The following is a 21,673-nucleotide window of genomic DNA, read 5'->3' as shown; positions in this document are numbered from 1 at the left end:
TCTGTCAAACACTGTTGATTTAACTGTTTTTAACTACAATACCCACCATTCCTACTGCAAAGTTCCCTGTTACCAACACAGTCACTGTATTCTGAAAGTAGTCTAATTATTCAGTCTGATTTTTTCTTCCTCCAAAAGAAAAAAAAACAGAGTGTGGGCTTAAAGGAATACTCATCTAAAGATTCATTAAAAACCTGAGTAGGAGAAATACATGGAAGAAAGATAATCAATAAAGAATTAAATTTCTGCTCTTACTCATTCGACTTATCTGTGACCAAGCAACAGAACTCTTGTTCTCTACCCCTTGCAGTAGTATAGCCCTCCCAAAATCACGGCACTTTAAACTGTTTTTGCATCTCAAACTCCACATACTTGACTTGCACCTTAAGCTTTATTTGTGTGTATATATATATACATACATATATACATAATGTCCTCCATTATCTACTATCTCTCCTTGATTACTTTGTTAAAGGTAATCTGGGGACTGAAAACGGGAGAGCCAGATTAGCCCAAATCTAGGTGCCTAGTTATGCTAGTTGATATCTTTAAAATCTTGATACTGAGTGTAGAGATAGGCGTTTCAGAAAAGCATTTCAGGAAATCTACATCCATCTCCCATCTCTCAGGCTCCTCTCTTTGTTTAGCAAGCACAATCAAAGAACTAATTGTGGATGGGTGAATATGCACAGCTGTTTGGGTATATAAACGCAGGTAAAAGTTTCTTTCAGGGTTGATTCACAGCCAGTACCATGGGCAGATAGGTTCAGGAAATAAGTATTCCAACATGCTTTGAAGAATTCTGTCAAAATTGGGTACTTGCTACATTTGTATAAATTTTACTATTTCTTCCATTAAGTGAAGCCTCTAATCCTTGTCAGACACAAGAACCAATTCTGCAACATTCTCGTATGCAGTCCTTGCTTATATTAGTGGTGAAGCTGTTTTGAATACTGAACTGGGTCAAAATGTTTGCTCATTATTCACACTTAAGCCTGAAGTCTGTTCTCAGCCAAAATTCTGTATCAGTCATCAACTGCAAATTAACCTAAGGAAATATGTTACAAGCATTCATTGAAGATATAGCACTATCTTTCCAGATAATATTCTATGTATTTCCTTAGAACATATCCAATTTGTGAGACTCTGCCACATTTTATTAATAACTCTAAAACAAGATAGCATATACCATGGCATATATGGGAGCTAATCTTGTCTTTCAGCAGATTTCTCCATGCTTTCTCTTTTAGACCATCATCACCATTTCACCCTATGAGAGGCATTATTATTATTCTTACATGATTTATGGCTGAAAGTGCAAAAGATGGTGTAAAGATCCTGTGCCAAAATCCCAGATGGAATACAACATGAGCCAAACTGAAAAATACTTCTAAGTAAGGGTATATCAGTTTCAGCAAGAGGGGTAAAAAAAAGTGGGAGTGTAAAAAATATAAAAATAAAAATAGTGCCAAATACTGGGCATAAAACTAGAGGGGTTTTTTCTGTCTATTAATTCTGAAACAGCAGTCATGGATACAGACTTGCCATTAAAAACGTAAGTTTGAGTTAAAATTAATGGCAGGCACTATGAAAATTTGGTCAAATAGTCCAACAGTGAGGAATGATTACAACAAGACTAAAATTTGTTTTGTTCAAATACTATCTTTTTTTTCTTTAATTTAAAATTGAAGACATTTTAGATTAGATAAAAATTTAATTTGATATCTTAATGTAAAAATAAAAATACTGGGAAAGTCAAAATGGAAAAGTATTTAATGCTTTTAACCAAGCAACTGTGATTTCCCTCTAATTTCCCTTTTTTTGTTTGCTTGTTTTGCTTTATCTGGAACTCATATCTTATCTTGAGATTTTGGTTATAACAACATTCACTGGAATATATATATATATTATATATATATATAAATATATATATATATATATATATATACATTTTTCAATACTTTACTCCCATGTTTATAAGCATGCCAGAGCTTAATGATCAACATTTTAAAAGAAAAAAATCTGCAAATCTGAGGCTGGCAGATCTGTAAACAACAACAGCAGAGTGCTTTACCTTCTTGTGATTCTTGTAAACATTTCTGTGGGCAAATCCCTTTCCACAAAGCTTGCATTTATAAGGTTTATCTTCACTGTGTATTATTTTGTGTGCAGTCACTTGATCAAGTCGTTTGAAGGACTTATTGCAAACCTCGCAGGTGTAGGGGCGTTTTTCTGCAGAAAATGAGTGGGGGACATTTAATCTCCTGTTTATACAGGGGGAGAAGATGAAAGGCAGAGACAGTCATCTCCTCAGAGAGATTTCTGCAATTAAGTCAACCCAATTAAGATTAAACCAATTAGAAAGACATCTAATGCCCTTTATGTTAGACAGTTAAGTCACTTCACAAAAGATGAGCCATGGTGTATCTAAAGAAATTGGCACATTCTTTGCAATAATCATTGCTAAAACTAAATTCTGATTAATTAGCTTAAATCAAAAGAGAATGACTTCAAAGAGGAAAACACTGTTTCCAGATTAGAAATGTGAAGGAGGGCATGACAGTTTTTAAATGTTTTAAAACTTAATTAACAATATACATATTAGCTTCCAAAACTAAAAGTTGCTATGCAAAAAGCCTTTGTGTTTCAACTGGTGACTGCAACTTAACTACATTAACACTCATCCAAAAGTGTCAAAAGCAAGCTAAGAGCCCTGAAATATAGATTACGTTATGAGAAATGAACTTTTGGTGTGGACTGATACAAAAAATATATATATTTATTTACAAGCCTGTGCAGCTGCAAAAACCTGCATTTTTAAATGTCAATGTATGAGACAACAATGCCTGTGTTTCCATTGTGTCAGCTGATGTTTCTAACCACTGATGAAAGAAATAGAAACACTAGATTTGCAGTGATCAGAAATTCTGGCAGAGCCAGTTTGTGTCCTGCTGCCAAGCTTATGAACAGGGAACTCCCTGCTCACAGTGATCTGTTCTGGCAGAGGAGGACAGGCATAATGAGGTACTTGTGTCATCTACAAAATGGTGTGGGGAATGATACATTTTCCTCTGAATGATAATTCTGTGCACATGAGCCCACATATATATATATATATATATATATATACGCATATCTGCCCTTTTATCACAGATCTCCGGCTGACAGCATAACCCAGCTCCCATCCTCTTTTTTTTTTAACATAAAATCCCACTCAGCAGTTCTTCACAGCCTCTATACGCCAAGCAACAATCTTTTTCCCCATCCCAGGTAGTTGAAATCACGTACCCCAGATAGCACGAAATAGAATCTTGACAAAGCAGCAATAGAAGAAAGTATACAGCATTACACTTGGAATTTTGAAAGGCTTACAAACAATAACTTAGATGTTTTCCTTGGAACATGAGATTTGCTTGAACAGCCCAGGACAACATAGAATTCGCCAAACATTCTATTTCTAAGTGATTAATGTAAAACTGAATATATGCTAAATATATCACCCACACATACATAGGTTTGTGTCTTTTTAATATGTTACCTGAATGAGTTATCATATGGCGTTTTAGCTGGTTAGCTGAAATAAATCTCTTGTCACATTCCTGACACTCAAAGGTCTCATGAACCTGAAAAATGAGTGTTTAATGATAATTAAATACCTGTCTCAAACAAGATCACATATCTTACATACATCTAAGTTCTCCAACAGACTGTGACTATTTCTAATTCACTAGTTACACTAATACGCAGGGATATTCTGTGATTTTCCCTTTGTTAGTCCCCTAAGGAACAAAATCTCTCAAAATTAATATTCAGAACTAGGAACAAAAAAATCCCTGAAACAATATTCAGAAACAAAGACTATGCAAAATCACGATATTGGATCCATTTAAAATATCATTAATGTGAAAGAATAAAACAACAGATGCAGAATATCTTTTCAGAATATTTCCTTGTAATGAACTAAACATAAGTAAAAATAACACAATAACTACTTACTAACTACCATAATAGTTTTAAAATACAAGTACAATCAAACTCTATTAGGACTTATCTCTACTTGTAATCTCATTAAATACAGGTGTGGTTTAAAAATGACTGCACTTCGTCAAATTGCTTAGAGACACTTCTGTTGAGAATTTAACAGTTCTTAGATTCACTCAGCACAGTGCATTTCCACTTCCATAACATGTACACATAATGCATGCACAAAAGATATACACAGACATAGCTAGCAATCATCTACCCTTTTTGTTGGCAATATGTGCTGTCTGCTCAAGAACATGGCAAAAATCAAGCTCTTTAAGGAAAAACAAAAACAAAACAAACAAACAAACAAACAAAAACTAAAGTAACCACACAGGCAAAATAAATTATTTTTCACTCTTTCTTATTTAATCTGGGGGAGCTGAAGCAACTCCTGCAGCACTCTTTACAACACCAAAGTCTCTTCTAAGTTGAGGCAAAAGGTGATACTGTTTGTCTTAAGAGCTTTAAGGGCAAAACAGTGGAGGGGCAGCAGTAGTTCTTAAGTTGTAAACATAGTAAGCCTGAGCAGGATTTCAACATCACAGCACCTACTGTCATCAAGGACTACATGCTGGAAAAAAAGTTAGAAATTGCAGTTGAGAGCTGCAATCTCTGATACTCAACTACATAAAAATGAAACCTGTGCTTTTGTTTACCAAAATCACAAGATATACACCAGTTCTCCAACTATTCAGATGACAATTCACTCTCCCCTCTGCGTTACACTTCCTTTCAGCAGCCTCATCTTAACCTAGTCACAGTGCAACTGAACATTCATTTCAGCTTTTCACAACTGCAGCCTTAGACAGCAAAACTTCCAGGCAGAGATCACATTTCATGAAGCACTTTTGAAGATCTCTAAACTTTCTGTAAAAGAATCTAGCAGCTAAAAACAACAAACATTAAAGCTTCAACACAACATTTGAAGGAAAAAAACATTAGCACAGTTCAGACAGCACAGTAATGACTTCCACTTAAAACAAACGTAGGAAAAAAACAAACAAAAAACCAACGAAATTCTCCATAAGAACCTCTTGTGTTCTATGCTAACATAACATTATTTTATTAAAAAATTTGCTCTAACAAGTAGTTGTGCTGTTTCCTCCAATCTCTACAAACTTGCATACCTTGGACAGCGATGTTCAACCAAATACTTACCCAGAACCAGGTGGTAAATTCAAATAACAATCAGTCATTTGAAATACCCTGTCTACCCACCTGCATCACAGGTTGATATATACAGTCCACTATTCTACCTTTTCCAAAATTATCTCAATTTTGACTCAGATTGTTGACTGAAGCTTACACTAACTCTGCAACCAAGTACTATCAGAATCCTGCTAGAGTCTCCTGGTTTCAGCTTAGCATGTGTTAATAGCACAGCAATGTTTTGGTGCTATTCAAAACGACTTGTAAGGCACCTTGAAATCTATTATTTAACACATCAGAACCTAAGGTTGTGCTGTACTTCTATCCAGCTGTCTGATTTTAATTTATGACCAGTTTTATAAATAGCCGCACTGAACATATCTGTGTTCAGACAGAGGCTTGTGTGCACACATTAAAAAGCTACAGCTATCAAATATATATTCTATAGCTAGTACTCTAATCAATTCTTCAGAAATCAGGCACAGTCTGATGTGCATATGCATTAAATAGCTGCAGTTATCAAGCATATATCTATAGCTGTCACTCTTCAATCAATTATTTAAAAAACTACTCAAATTCATAGTAAAACAGTAAAAGATAATATAAATATAAATACAGCAAATATTGTTATGAATAAAAATGTTCAATCAAATTTTCATTAAGAAAACTTGTGAAGTAAAGTATTTATGAGTACACTATGCAAATTCAGTCAGCCTGTAATATTATAGACAAGTGATTGCACAAAGATTTATTAGTACAACAAAATTACTCCCATTAGGGGACTGTAACAGCTATCACCGTAAACATCAGTTTAATTACAGTCAGAACATCCTTACAAATCATTTCACAGAGCTTTGAAGAGCTTCCTCTTCAGACAACAGCTTGCTAGGTGCTACAGGAACTAGCAAGCATGTGAACAAAATTACTGTTTATTCAGAAAAATATATGCCTTCATTAACAAGACCAACAACCTTAAACTTTTCACAAGGTAACTGAAAAGCAAAAGGTTATTCAAAGGAGCTTTGGGGAAGCAAATGAAGTAAAACTTTCAAGGTACAAGTCACCCATGATAAACATTTCCAAAAACTAATCTGAATTTCAGTCTACCAATCCAAGAACTGGATAAGACTCTGCACTGGAACACAGAGTTTTAAAAGAGCAAAAGATACCAGCGTATTGCATTCAACTGAAATTACTCCATGATTCAACATTTTTAAAATAGTGTTTGACATTTGATTTTCACTACATTTCTGTGACTTTACAGTGATCACAACAAAGACTACACAGTAAAAACAGTGCGTTGGCTGGTGTTCAAATGAAAAAGGATAGAAAAAATAATGGGAGATATATGAAACTGCCAGGTGAAGAAAGACAAAAAAAAAGGCATGAAAAAGAAAATCACAGAGAATGTTTAGGTGCAACTTTCCCTGGCACACTTTTGCAGGAAATCCCTCTCTGTAAGACAGAAAGAGCACTAAGGTAAGAAGGAGTCAAGGTTTGGTGTTTTTTTCATATAATCTCTTAGAACAAAACTAGTGGCTTTTCCTTGTTTCTCTCAATTTATCTCCAAGACACTACACCACAACAAGTCTTAGCAGTCAAGTACAATCCTGCATCTCACATAGTGTTTTATAACACTTCCATTACTCAGTGTACTGTAAGCTCCTGTAGTGCATTTGCTGAGTCAAATGTTGCTGGGATTCTTTTTTTTTTTTTCTTCCTTTTTTTTTTTTTTTAAATTATTATGTAATTTAGCAGTCCAAATCATGGACTAAAATAAATAACAGGTAGAAGGTCACCACTTTTCAATTGGAGGACAATACAAAAAGAAAACAAGTAGATATAGACAAAAAGGAAAATAAGAAAATAAGAAGATAAGGATGACCTCAACAAGCAGTAATATTGGTGGATTGATATAATAAGTGTTGTTAAAGATTTGCAAGCACCATGCAGGATGAGTGCTGTAGTAGCATACGTAGTTTTGGAAAACATATATGAAGTAAAAACATGATGTGAGACTGTTCTGGGTAGGACAGTAACCACTAATTCAAGGTAAGAGTCCAAAACTATTTCTACGCTCTGAATGAAGCTCTAATACACTCAAACGTTTGGGTGGAGAAATCAAAGAAATGAAAGTGATACAATAATGAGTTTACCTAGCACCTTAAAGAGAATAATAATGAATTCCCTCCAAAAAAATACAAAAAAACAGTTTGATTCTGCTGTTCAAAAAGCACTGCCATTTTGAGATGTATTAATGGACATGTTCTTAGTAGGGATGATCTCAAGATAATCATTCCCCTCTACCTGGAATTGTAAGGGCTCAACTAAGCATCACGACTCCTTTGTGGCATCCCAACTTCCTTGGGCAGAAGATGAGAATACTTACAAAAACTAAATAGTTCAGGAGAACAGATGCATGAATAAAGGTTCAGATAATTGTGGAAATTGTCAGGAAATTGTGGAATTGTCAGGAAAGACAAACGGTGTTCATAAGAATTTTACAGTATGCTAATCTGTTACAAAGATGACAGCGTTGAGTTTTTCTTGGCATTCTCTGAGATAAGAGAGTTATTAAATCAATTTGTATCAAAGAAGATTTAAGAAAGTTATCTGAAAAAAAAAAAAAAGAAAGAAACCAAACACTTGACACATTTCAAGAAAGTTGCGAGACAGAATTAAAAAAGGTAACAACAGATGTGGTAAATTTTTCATCAGAGCAGAAAGGGTACAAAAACTTTCTAGGATCTCTTTGAGCCTGACCTTTCATTGAATGCATTGTGATTAAAAAAAAAAAAAAAGAAAAGAAAAAAGTGATGCCACCAAAGATTAGTGTGGCACAAGCAACAGTCTGGAAAACAAAACGGTAAGACTAAGGGACTGAACATGACACCAGAGTTTAATTGTGAATGGCTAAGAAAGATCTTATCTTTAGACATTTAAGGCAGAAACAAATGGGCAATCACACAAAGCTAAAATAAGTTTAAATCAACAATGACATGAAAGCTACAGAAGTGACTGACCAAGCCTTCACAGAGTGAATTGATCTCACTCTCCCCTCCAGTCATCCTTTTTATCTTCTTTCTCTGTGATGGTCAGAACTATCAGTGGTTCAGACTCATTTTCTGTTATATTTTACCTCCTTCCTATTTTTATTTCTCTGTATTGAGAGGAAATTGGGTGAAAAAAGTGTTTCCTCTCCATTTCAATTATTGTTTTCTTACCTAACTATCTTTGATAACACATACTTCATACAAAAGCAAAGTAGTTCAAACAACAGAAGGTATGAGTCCTACATGCAGTTTCCTTCACTATGTAATACAAATGTGTGAAACTGTAATATCTATTTTCTGGATGTCTTAAAAGAGAAGCTTGTGTCCTAGTGCCTGCACTATGCAGAACCAAAGTAAACCTTTTCATAAAATGAACACATTGCCCATGATATTTTACATTCCCAGAGGCCATCAAAAGGCACAATGACATATAAAATCTGTAATTATGAGTGGCGTGGCATATCACAGTTTGTATGGGGAGGAACAAATTGAAGTTCTGTTAGCCAAGAAATGCAAGGCATGTTAACACAATTAAGGGGGCAGCAGGAAAAGGAAAATAAGTAAACAAATAAATAGAGAAATTAAAGAAAAAAAGGAGAGGCCCCATCATTTCCTGTGCAACAACATATTTCAATTGATATAACCTAAATCCTCAATGGACTCAGGTTGTACCCAAGACATTATTAAAGACTTACAGTTAATCTGATAAACAGTAAAATGCAGCTTTTTGCAAAAACAGGATCTCCTGGGTTTTAGCGATTTATCAAATTAATCTTGCATGGACTTCCTTTGGGTATAATGGATTCAGAATCTCATATTCTTAGACCATCTGCATTTCTGTATGAAACCCCTTATTTCCAATTGATGCTTTTAAAACTGTTAACTCTTCCTGATCTGGTAATACACAAAACAAAAAAACACTGCAATTTTTTTTTTTTTTTGAGGAAGCACTTTTTTTTTTTTTTAAACTACCTCATAACTAAATTACAAATAATAACCTTACTGTTGTGTCAGAAGGTAATAAGAAAGACTGAATGCATTTGCACAAAAAACTGAAGGCTCACAAACCTATTTTAAGTAAGGCCTGTGTGTATCATAAAGTCATATAACACATTTACATTTAGCTTAGTGTTAAAGAACAGCATGCACACTTGACTTTATGTTGAAAACCACAGAAAATACAAGCACAAACATTTTTGTATTTGGTAAAAGATGCACTGCAACACTAGGAAGACTTTTGATGTAAACAACTGTGATTACAAAAATAAATACCCACCACAAAACACATTGATTTTCTAACCACGACAGATACTTGCCAAAGGTTTGCATTACAGCATCTTTTAAGTGACCTAAGCACCACGGTATTACATCTCAGGGAAGTCAAAGCCTGCTGTGGGTTAGCCTTCATCTTACTGACCTTTCGATGCTCTTGGAGATTTGTTGTTGAGGAACATTTCTTATTGCACACTGAACACGTCAGCTTTTTCCTAGAATTTCCTGAAACAGAAACAAAATGCCACCAACATCTTAAAAAGGAAGTGCTAAGAAAGAACCTAAATATTTCTACTGAGCTTGTGACTTTTCATGGGTCATTTCACTGACATAAGATCTTTACATTTGTACCCCATCTTGAAAGTATTCAGTATCAGGAGTTCTCTGTGGGTGTCCAACTAGTCAGTTACTAAAGGAATGTAGATCAGTACGAAGAATGAAGAGCACAATTCACAACTAAGAGCATTTCACTTTAGAACTGAAGAGCTGTATCCTTCCAGAAGCCAATACAACTAATATCTTCAAGAACTGTATACTATAATTTTAATAGAAGTGTTCCTGAAAGGAGTTAGTGCAACAATGACAAAAAAAATTAAAAAAAAAAAAAATCCCAAACAACTATTTCCCAATTTTCTTATTCAAAAAGCATTAAGATTGCTACTGAATAAAATAACATACATTAATGGTGTTTAACTGAACAAGATAGGAAATTTGTATTATACCAGATCATGAATTCAAGTGTAATTTGTAATATAAATCACAGTTCAAACTACAAGTGGTCAGCTACCAAATATATTTTCCTTCCTTTTTCACAGTTGCTTTAAAAATTGACAGAGCATTTAATTGGGTTTCTCTATGATTTAAAATTTATATTAGTAACCTACAAAGTTATGTTATTACAAGGCAAAGACACCACAAACCTGATTATTTGTTTATAATTATACGTTCATGCAAGATATTTCACAGCTTATATGAAAAAATGTTGAAACTGCATTGAACACTAAAAAGAATGAACTCAGAACCAAAGAAAGGCAAGCATTGTTTATTCAAGCACAGAGGAACTGGATCCTAATCAAAATCATCGATGGTTTTCAGCTCTACTTTTCAGACTCTTGGTATTGTGTATCTTTCCCAATCTTGCTGTCCTAAAGAATTAATATGATATGACTTGCTTTTCCACTTTATTTCTTGGGAGGAATTTTCAGAAAGAAAACATTAAGCTTCACCTTACTTTTGTCTTCCCTTCCAAAGTAGTAAGTTTTAATAAATAATTATAATCTCTCTCCCCATCTATTTTAGTACTAAAAAACAGATCACATGTACTGCTCTAGACTATATATTAAAGCCTACATACAAACAAAATAGTCAATTAAAGATGGTTAGTAAAAATCCCTCACCTCAAGATGCATGTAGGGCACTCAAAATTTTGTGTATTAAGTAAATGAGGCAAGAACACCAGCAGTCTGTGGCTGCAAAGCAGTGTGTACACCAAATTTCTACTTTCAAATGCAATCAAAAGGAAATCACTTATTTTTGCTGAAATGGCCAAAGAATAAATCACCCAGGACACCAGGAATTGCCCCTGAATAAAGGAACTCTTCTTCTTCTGGGTTCACTTAAAAACAATGATGTCATAGTTAACTACATCCGCTTAGTTGGCACACAATACAAGCAGATAAATTATTCCTTTTGTTTACTAACATGAGAGGTTAAAAAGAAGGTCTTTTGTCTAACTGAAACTATAACATATCTTCCTAACTGGCATTTTTTCCATCCATTGATGCCAACAGTGTGCATGAATGTAAACATGGCAAATTTAAAAGGAACATTTCATACCACTTCAGGAAAAGTAATTTCTCATGCAAAAGTACAGACTTTCAAATGACACTGATAACAAGACATATTCATTATTTATGTTGTTAAAATAAAACTACTTTTTGAAAATTCAATGCAAATACACACACAACATTTTGCTAAAACATGTTGAAATGACTTCTAATCTTAAATGGCCCATGGGGGCTGTAACTAGAAACATTAGCATTTCTAAGCCCTCTGAGACTAGCAAAACGTGTCTCAGTCTTCATTGTTTCCATACTGTTGATGATTGAAAAGATTAAAACTAAAGCAGCTAAACTGGAAAACAAAGGTTATGTATTTCATCTTGATATATCATAGCCTGCTGTTAATGGAGGAATTTGGATAGAATGTTATTCATTGCTAAACTATTTTGCTGCCCACAGTTTTATTTCCAAGTAAAGAATTTTATTTCCAACAAATATTTGTACAAAGAAATGAAAGAATCTAATAGCAGGCTTCAAGAACATATAGGATTTCAAAGACTTTGAATGTAAACTCAGTATGCCTAGCTCAGGTCATACTACCACAATGGATCAGAGGACTGAAAGAGAAATAATCATGAGCAAAGCTGCCTATGCATAGTGAGCAGACTGTGAAAACATAATATAAGGTATGTTTCTCACTTCATTATACCACGTCAATCAGTTCAACACTTTGACTCATAGTATTACATAAGTACTTCATCTCATAACTACATTTGCTATTGTAAAATTTAAGTATTGGCATATGCTGATGCACATATAAATATGGGAACTTAATACCTTAACTTACAAGAGCATTCAGAAGAGGAAGGTGATAATGAATATCTATGTCTCTGTTCATAGCTTTGCATAATGAACTACATATGTAGCAGTCCTTTCTACTTTCCCTTGCCTCCAGGTTTTGCAAGGCGTGAAGGAATACTAGAAATCTCCCTCAACAATAGTAGGCTATTTTCCCTCCTGTATTGACACCAGTTGTGATTTCTATTCACTCCCAAATGGTAAAATAAAAGCTCTGCTCACTATATAGGTGGAAATAAAATATCCTCCAGGCACCTGACCTCAGTCATGTCTGGACTGATCATACAAGAGAGTAATTGTGGGATTTGTATACCTGTATATAACTAACCGAAGTTGAGCCTAAACATAACATTCACAGCTGAAAAAATACCTTACTGACAACAATAAATTAAAAAAAAAAGTAGATAAACTTCTATAAAAATTGTTATGGAAGGGCTTCTGTACACTGTAAGAGTTTGGCAGAAGAAAGAGACTTCATGTAATGAAAATCTTACAAAGCATCTCAGTGTTCTCATCAAGTAAAGACTGTTTTCTTCACACTGTAGTATTCTACTGTCCCCATACATACTGATCTGCCAGTAACACTGAGAGGGGACATGCAGAGAGAGCAGAGTGACAGTTGAGATCTGCATTGTGGACCTGAAAGAAGCATTTTGCCCTTTCATGAAAACAGACTGGTGTTTGATTGAAAAGTATTGATTCACAGTGCACAGATATAAAACAGCTAGGGCCTAGAGGGACTAGCCGATTGCCTGATTTGGCTTCCTGTACAACAGAGGCTATAGAATTTCCTGCAATATCCTCATCAAGTCTAACCATTTGTGAAGCATGTCTTCCAGAAAGACATCCCATTGTGTCCTGAAAATAGCAAAAGATCAAGAACTCACAGCTTCCTGTAGTCATTTGTACCACTGATTTTGATTTTCCTCACTACTGAAATGTTGCGCTTCATCTGACACTTGTCTAATTCAAACTTACCCAAATTCCCTTACATTTCCTGCAGCAACTAATGATTCATCTGGTATACAGTAATTTCTCCCTGGGTGAGAAGGAATACTTTATCCTTGCAATTAGTTACTACTTAATTTTCTTTCTGATACAAATGAATCCATTAAAAAAGAAACCAAAGACAATGGTGACTTGGATTTGCACATTTAAGGCTAGCAACGTGTTAGAACTTTTTTGGTTTTTATGTTTTTGCCAAAGAAACATTAAATTCTTTCTTACCACTATGAACATTTTCTTTATGTTTTTTCAGGGCATCCTTACTCTTGAACCTCTTCCCGCAGCTATCTGCCTTGCATATGAATCTGGCATCCCCTCTGCATGCCTCCTTGTGCTGTTCATAACTATATGGGATAACCAGCAAATAAAAACAACACATGAAGCAGTATATGCAGAAACTAGACATATAGTAAGTACTCTGAGCTCTAGACATGCTGCACTGCAGAGTTCCAAGGCCCCCTCATGCATTACTTACAGCAAATAAGAATGAAAGCATTTGACTTCTTTCATTGTTAGGATTCACATACATTAACAAGCTTGAAAGCTAACATGCAAAGGAAGGCCAGCAATGGTATGACAGCAGTCCAGTAACTTGGACACAAAACCTCGATTCTGAGCTGAAGGAAGTATTGCAAACAGAACACTGAAAACTTCTTGAAGAGTCTCCTGGGTTGATATTCTCTGTGCACTGAAGTACACTAAAGAAAAAAATAAATAAAATAAAAGTAAGGGGACCATTTTACAACTTACACAGAATTGAAGCAGCAATAGATCAAAATACAAACATTTTGGTATGTGAGTAACCAGTGCAACATGAGAGGTATCCTGGAATTTAGGGAGACTAATCAAATGCATGAACATCAAGAGTTGTAGTCCTATTGCTGTATCCTTATAATTTTACTCTGCATAATATAAAGATTTATTTAACCAGCTATACAATACAAATCCAACTCCCACTTCAGACTGGGCAAAACATGTCTATATTCAATTTAAAAAAATATTTAAATATCTATTAGATAACTTAAATATTTCTCTACTATGTTTTTTTTAACTATTTCCATGAAGGAACATAGAGCTCATAAAGAACTACCAGTTTAACAAACATTATTACTATTCAGACATAAGTCTTGTAATACACAATGCAATATGAGTCTCTTTCTGACATGAATTAGATTAAATTAACTACTTATAACAAGATATTTGGACATCCAATGTACTACTATAATTGAATATATAATAAAAAGTAATATAACTATTTTATTGCAAGCAAATTTATATACATAAGCAAGAAAAGAAAAAAAATGGTTATATTTTTGTATAAAAGCATGTCAGACTACCTATCTGCTATCTTCTATGTTTTTTTTTTTCATCCAAATATTTAATTAAATCAAAATAAAGTATAGTTTTCCTTTCTATTTCTTTTTAGAATATCGTTCATTTTTTTTTCTAAATCTCATTCTAATTCAGTAATGGCAATTCCAGCTATAACAGACCTCCTACACTATTAAATAACCCACTCGAGATGGAGATCAAGGGCTTTGCACCAATCAGTAGCTTTAATTGGGCTTACAGTATATGATTTTAAAATATTAAAAAGTAGTGACATTTTTTTATTCAAATTGAAGTCTTCAACAAATACAAGAAACTAAGGAATTTATTAGAAGAATGAGAATACAAATACAAAGGCATAAAAATTGTTGTGATTAAGCCAAAGGATATAAACAATTGAATGAAAAGGAACTCTGAAAAACATTCTTGTTTCTACTTACTGTCTTTGTAGAGCTTGTTTAACAGGGAACTTCTTTCCACAGTTTCGGCACTTAAATTCCTTTTCCTCACTGGGTTTTTGGTGCAACGTCTGAAGATGTTCAGCTAGAATCTCCTGGCTTGCAAAACTGGACTCACAGTTTGGGCATGCATGGTCCTCTTTACAAGTGAGGGGATCTGAATGATTGGAGGAGAAAACAATAATACTTTCAAGAATATTTTGGTTATGTTAAGAGATACTCCTTTATAGAAACTGATTATGCACAACAGCGTCATGAAATTCACAAGAGACTATGTCTTTCAACGGACTGAAAAACCAAAATGCCAGAAAAAAAGAAAATAAAAAAAAGAATAGGCATTTAATGCCAATACTTAAGCAAATTATGCTCTTTCCTACTTAAGGCATCTGACAACAGTAAAGATTTTGACCACAGGTTTAGCTGTGCACCCTTATTCACTTCAGCAGTTGTTTAAAGACTTCTTCATATTACAAAATAAAGGTCTAATACGAGTTGATTCTCCTGTTATGCAGGCTCTAGGAGGGGCAGAGACTACCATCTCTGTAGACTGCTTAGATACAATGCAGACATACTTTTCTGAGTTAGTGATTCTAGATTCACTTTGAACCAGGATGCAAGACAAATCTATTTTAAGCAAATTCTGTTTAAAGAAAACAAAAAGACTTCACATTAACAACCTTTTCCTTACAGGGAACTGTCTCACATCCTCTCCCATTATTTTTGTGAGCAAATACAGAATACAAATCTATATAGCTTGGAACAAACATTATCACTTCTAATCCTGGCATACTATGACTACATCAAAGTTCCAAGTGAGACTGATTCAAAATATTAAAAAGACAAGCTTGCAGTTACCATAATATTTAAAAAGTTTATAAAAGTTTTACAATTAGCACAAGACATCTTACAAAGCCATCTGTGAAAGTGACATAAGAAATAATTGCACTATATTAGTTCTGTGTTAAGAGGAAAACTTGCATAATGTAATGCATCTTAGCTGATGTTAGTTGCAAGAGGACAGAATCAATCACGGATGGACAACGTTTGCCCATACTCTTTTCAGTATGACACTCATGTGACACAGTAGGCAACAGACCTACCCTACCTGCCCTTCCTCTAACAAGCAAATTCAGGGTCATCATATCCCATCAACTTCTCGGCATCATGAATGAAACTGCTTATAACTCCTCCTGCCACAGATACCACTTATTTTCAACTCTCCAAATCTGTACAGATTTACATTACCTAACAAGATTTTCTTCTTCCAAAAGGAAGATGCTTAGTTAACTGAATACAATTATAGCAAATCAGCTATGTAAAATCTCAGCTCGTTTACACTGTCTACTTTCTGAGCTAGTCTTCAGTACAAGAATACTTCAGAGTTACAGCCTTGCACATTTTTGAAACCATCTTGCCTCCTTTCTTGCATACTAGTATTAATAGCGGTATTATACTCAATATTTATTATCAAGGGCTTCTTAGATTTTTAATCTTATTAGCCAATCTGCAACATTACACTACCTATGACTATATTTTAAGCTCCCAAGCTATACTAGTTTTCACATATTGCTCACCTGCAATCTTTTCACTAGCTGGTTGCACTTCTTTATTGTTGCCACTGTCTTCATCTTCCTGAATAACAGTTACTTCCTCCTCATCCTCCTCCTCTTCTTCCATGTCACTGTCCAAGTAACCAATCAGAAGTTCTGTGTCTGTTTCAATATCGTCCACGGCAAGATAGAAAATATTTTCTCCTTCCTGTTGCAAACCGTAAGTAGAACAAGAATAAATAATTACTTTAGAAAAAGTAAAATTTAAAGTCAAGTCTGGGACCCTAGAACTATGACAGGACTGGCTTAATTCCCCAGAGGGCACAAAGCTGGAACACCCACCTAGGATTTCTTTCCCAGCATGGTTGCATGGATAAGGTGCTTTTGTGATTCAGAAATATGTTCTGTCTCACCTAGGAAGCTTTTTCAATTAGGACTGTAGTCTTGACCAAGGTAAAAAAGCTGGTGCCGAAATTGCCCTCTCTTGCCACACTCTTCCTAACAAGAACTTCAGAGTTTGAAAATGAAAAGTCCAAATATTAGAAAAATAATTCAATTTGAATAATGAATAAGCTTTAGCTAGGTCCTCTGTTGGATAGGATACGTGAGTTAGAATCCAGCTTTCAGGAGCATGTTTACCTACTGCTTTTTATGGTATTTCCAAGATTCCCAGCTCACTTCGTGAACAGATCTTCAACCCTTGTCAGTTATCCTCACTATCAGTTTAGCAAGAACTTCTATTAAAATAATGTACTTTAAACCATCTCATCAAAACCCTCTGCTGGTTTAAATTACAGAAGACAAGCCCAGATTCCACATGAAAGAACAAACTACATAATAATAAGATGCAAAATCTTCACCAAAATGAACAAATAAGCTTTCAAACAGATACATAACCCAACATCTTTATTCTTCAACAGTGTTTAATTAATGTTACCAAGGTAGATTGGGATGGAAGCAGTAGCAAAAACAGTTGTATTCCTAAGCTGATATATAGAGCTGCTTTTTTTGGTGTATATGAACCAACTGTGTTGGGTGTTACTCAAAGCACCAAAAGTAGAACCATGTTTATGCAACAAAATTTTCCAATAGTACCATAAATCTTAAAGCTTATTTGATTTACATCCAGGGAAGTTAATTGCAGCTTCTTTAATGTACATTTAGCTGTAGACTTTATAACAAGCCTCACAGCACAGAAGATAATGTTTTTTAATTCTCATAATATATTGAGATTAATTTAAACTGTCAACAGAGATGTAGGGTTCCTCTTATTTAGAAGGTCTGTTAAACATTACAGATGTTATTGTCACACAACAGTGAAACCTATTTAATTCAATGGACTCATAGGTGCTGCTGCCTTCCAGGATTCACCACTTCTTTTCTCATCTCACCAATCACATTTGAAATCAAAACTAATTATGTGCTTTTTCAAGATACATTGCACAGTCCACGTATCTAACAGCACATTACTAACTTATTTGTACATCTAAGAGTGGCTGTTTTCCACGACTCTGTCAATAATGTCAGAATACTTAAATTTACAAATAATCTCCTGCAACTCTAATGTGGGGAAAGATAAAAGGTCTGCCTATACTAAGCCTCCATATAGGATAAGCATCCCTGCCCATGCCAATCTTATTAGAAATCAAGACAATCTTATAAATGCATGCATAAGCTTACATCAATTATTAACTTCTCTTAAATTTTTAATTTTTTGATACGTATCACAGGCAAAAATAGTGTCCCAGAACTTATGAATTACAGAAGCAATAGTGCACCTTTCAGTTACATCACATGACACATCTTACACCACAAAGTAAATCTAGAAGTATAGCAACCAGAACTAAGGACTTTTTCATAATCTATACCAAATGCATGAATCCTAGCAATCAAGATCTTATCAATATTGCTGCATCCTCACCACCTCTCTACCTCCCCAGTGTACATCTGGGACATCTTTTACAGTATATCAAAGGCATCATGGTTCTGTCCTGTTGGCGTACCTTTGGTCAATTAAAAAATATAACAAAGAAGTATTAATGACTCTCAATCAGCTTCAGTTCTAACCCAACCTAAATCACAGCTCAAGTTCATTCTCATTCTTCCTCCAAAGCTAATTTGTTCAGCTTTTCAATCTATGCTAATTGTCATGTATTTGGAGTGATACTTAATAGACGTATCCCCACTGTAGAAGCTCCTCAGGCTGCAGTGAGAGTTCTCCAGAAACCACCAAGGAATTTAAATCTCTCCCTCCACCAGCATATTTATCTATATGCACAAATACAGGGTGGAAGAAGTAAAAAAATCATTCAAAAAATGTTAATAGCTCTTCAATTTACTAACAACATCTGTGTTTTGTAGTAGAGGAAGCTGGCAGGAAACAAGGGCCAGCAAGCACTGACAGCACACCATACTGTTTCATGCAAGAAGCATAAGACAGTTGCATCACAGAATCATAGATTGACTTAAGCTTTAAGGGACCTTAAAAATCATCTGATTCTACCTCCCATGCCATAGGCAGGGTTGCCAACTATCATATCAAGCAGTAGATCAGGTTGCTCAGGGTCCCAACCAACTTGGCTTTGAACACTCCAGGGATGGGGCATCTACAGCTTCTCTTCTGGGTAACGTATTCCAGTGTGTCACTGCTCTCTGAGTAAAGAATTTCCTCCTAACAACTAACCTAAATCTCCCATCTTTTAGTTTAAAGCAATTCTGCATTTACTATCACTATCTGTTCATGTCTTCCTCTTGCTTATCCTCAAGTACTGGAAGGCTGCAATGAGGTCTCCTTGGAGTCTTTTATACTCCAAGCTAAACAAGCTCAGCACCCCTAACCTTTTTTCGTAACAGAGGTGCTCCAGCCCTCTGATCATTTTCATGATCCTCCTCTGTACCCACTCCAACAACTGTACATTTTTCTTGCACTGGGGGCCCCAAATCTAAACACATTACTCCAGATGAGAAGAGGGCAGAGTAGAGGGGGACAATCATCTATCTCTCTCCCTGCTGCCACCACTCTTTGTTGATGCAGCCCGAAATACAGTGGGCCTTTGGGGCTGCAAGAACACACTCCTGGCTCATGTTCAGCTTTTTTCCAGCAGGACCCCCAAGTCCACAGGTCTTCTTTCAGTGAATTCTTCTCCCAGTCTGTACACAAATCTGCAATTGCTGCAACCTTGCACTTAGCCTTAGTGAGTCTCATTAGATTCACATGGACTCACTTCTCAAGTCTGCATATATGATCACTTCCTCAAAGCTGAAAACACAGTGACCACAATCACTGCTCTTAAAGCAGTGTTAGTTGGAGTTGGCTTTCCTCCACATCCAATTTCCTGCATGGAAGCTCTTCAGCCTCCTTGTAATGCCAGTTCTCCTTTGGTAGCTCTTCAAAAAAGAAAAATAAAATAAAATAAAATAAAATAAAATAAAATAAAATAAAATAACTCGCACACCCTCTTCCTTGAGCAGGTTCAAGCAGATTCAAGGCTTTATGCTTGCCAGAGTACAACCAGGCAAGGTCTGTGAGGGCAGAAACTCCAAGACAGCAAATGGGTGGAGGTGATTTTATGGAGAGATTAGCAGAGGAAGACAAAGCTACAAGTTCAGACACAGGAAAGGTCAAAAAAGTACTAGGAAAGCACAATCAAAATAACAACACCTTCCAGTAGAAAGAGTGGATCAGCTGCCTCTGAAAGTGCTTGGGTGAAACAAGAGCCTTGCAAAGTTGCTGCTGGGGACCTGGTTTCCCCCACCCCCCCAACCAAGGAAGGGAAAATGGATGACAAAAAGACCAGAAGAAGCTTTTCAGGTTTCACAATTGTTCATATACTATCAAAGGCTCAACTGTTTAAAGCACATAGCCCTATCCCACACAACCTAATCCTAAGCATGCAGCACGGATGTGGCTCTCATCAGTCAGGAAGCAGATAGATCCCAGACAGACTTCTCTTCAAAAATGGGTAATGGAACAGTTAGTCCAGGAGCCTAGTCAAAATCTAATCTGAAATATAGCACTTGAATCAAATGCAAAGGAAACACAGGAACCTCAGCTTTATCTGCTGATTTTGCTCTATTACTTGTTAAGGCAGACAATCTTTGAGACCTCAAACAGAGACTGAACAGAAAATTAGATTAAAATAGTATGGTAATTCCTACATTTCTCCTGTACTCTTATCCCATTCTGCAGTTCTGAGTGCTTAACCAATCTGGTGGCCTTCTATGATGGATTGACAGCATTGGTGGACAAGGGAAAGGCGATTGATGTCATTTACCTGGACTTGAGCAAGGTGTTTGACATGGTCCCCCACCACATCCTTATCTTCAAATTGGAGGGATGTGGATTTGATGGGTGGACCACTCGATGGATAAGAAATTGGCTGAAAAGCTGCACACAGAGGGTGTTCATCAACGTCCAGGTGGAGGCCAGTAATGAGCGTTGTCCCTCAGGGGTCTGTCTTGGAACCAGTGCTCTTTAACTTCTTTATCAATGACATCAGTGATGAAATTGAGTGCACCCTCAGCTGATGACACCAAGCGGAGTGGTGTGGTTGACACAGTGGAAGGATGGGATGCCATTCAGAGGGACCTCAACAGGTTTGAAAGGTGGCCCGGGTGAACCTAATGACGTTCAACACAACAAAGTGCAAGGGGCAGAGGAATCCCAGGCATTTACACAGACTGGAAGGAGCAATCCTTGAAAGCAGCCCTGTAGAGAAAGACCTCGGGGTCTTGATGGAAGAAAAGCTTAACAAGAGCCAGCCACATGCTCTTTCGGCTCAAAAAGCAAATGGTATCCTGAGCTCCATCAGAAGAGGGGTGGCCAGCAGGGACAAGGAGGTGATTGTCCCCCTCTACTTGGCTCTTCTGAGGCCTCATCTGGAATACTGTGTCCAGGTTTGGAATCCCCTGTACAAGAAGGACAGAGAGCTGTTGGAGAGGGTCCAGAGGAGAGCCACAAAGATGATCAGAGAGCTGGAGCACCTCCTCTACAAAGACAGGCTGAGGAAGCTGGGCTTGTCCTGGAGAAAAGAAGGCTGTGGAGTGACCTCATTGCAGCCTTTCAGTGCCTAAAGGGAGCTTACAAGCAGGAAGGGAGTCAACTCTTTACAAGAGTAGATAATGGCGGGACAAGGGAAAGTGGTTTTAAGTTGAGGGAGGGAAGATTTTGGTTGGAGGTCAGGGGAAAGTTC

The 21,673-nt window shown here is 36.0% G+C and overlaps 1 protein-coding gene across 2 annotated transcripts in view; it reads right to left on the bottom strand.

Annotated features, from left to right (window-relative positions):
• PRDM5 (PR/SET domain 5) overlaps positions 1-21,673 on the bottom strand; it is an 84,489-nt gene that overhangs the window by 37,962 nt on the left and 24,854 nt on the right. The window contains exons 4-10 of one of the 2 annotated variants that reach the window (XM_042871352.1): positions 16,506-16,689; positions 14,914-15,088; positions 13,750-13,842; positions 13,367-13,488; positions 9,646-9,725; positions 3,539-3,623; positions 2,075-2,232 (exon numbers count right to left, since the gene is read on the bottom strand). In XM_042871352.1, coding sequence (XP_042727286.1) covers positions 2,075-2,232; positions 3,539-3,623; positions 9,646-9,725; positions 13,367-13,488; positions 13,750-13,842; positions 14,914-15,088; positions 16,506-16,689 — 897 coding nt within the window. The remainder of the gene's footprint in view (positions 1-2,074; positions 2,233-3,538; positions 3,624-9,645; positions 9,726-13,366; positions 13,489-13,749; positions 13,843-14,913; positions 15,089-16,505; positions 16,690-21,673) is intronic. The other variant, XM_042871353.1, reaches the window with a different exon arrangement.

This window comes from Lagopus leucura, unplaced genomic scaffold, assembly GCF_019238085.1.
Source record: "Lagopus leucura isolate 7727_CA_CO unplaced genomic scaffold, USGS_WTPT01 Super-Scaffold_100004, whole genome shotgun sequence".
In the NCBI taxonomy this organism is placed as follows: Eukaryota; Metazoa; Chordata; class Aves; order Galliformes; family Phasianidae; genus Lagopus; species Lagopus leucura.
The sequence above is the reverse complement of the archived record's forward strand: the minus strand, read 5'-3'. Positions and strand labels throughout refer to the sequence as shown.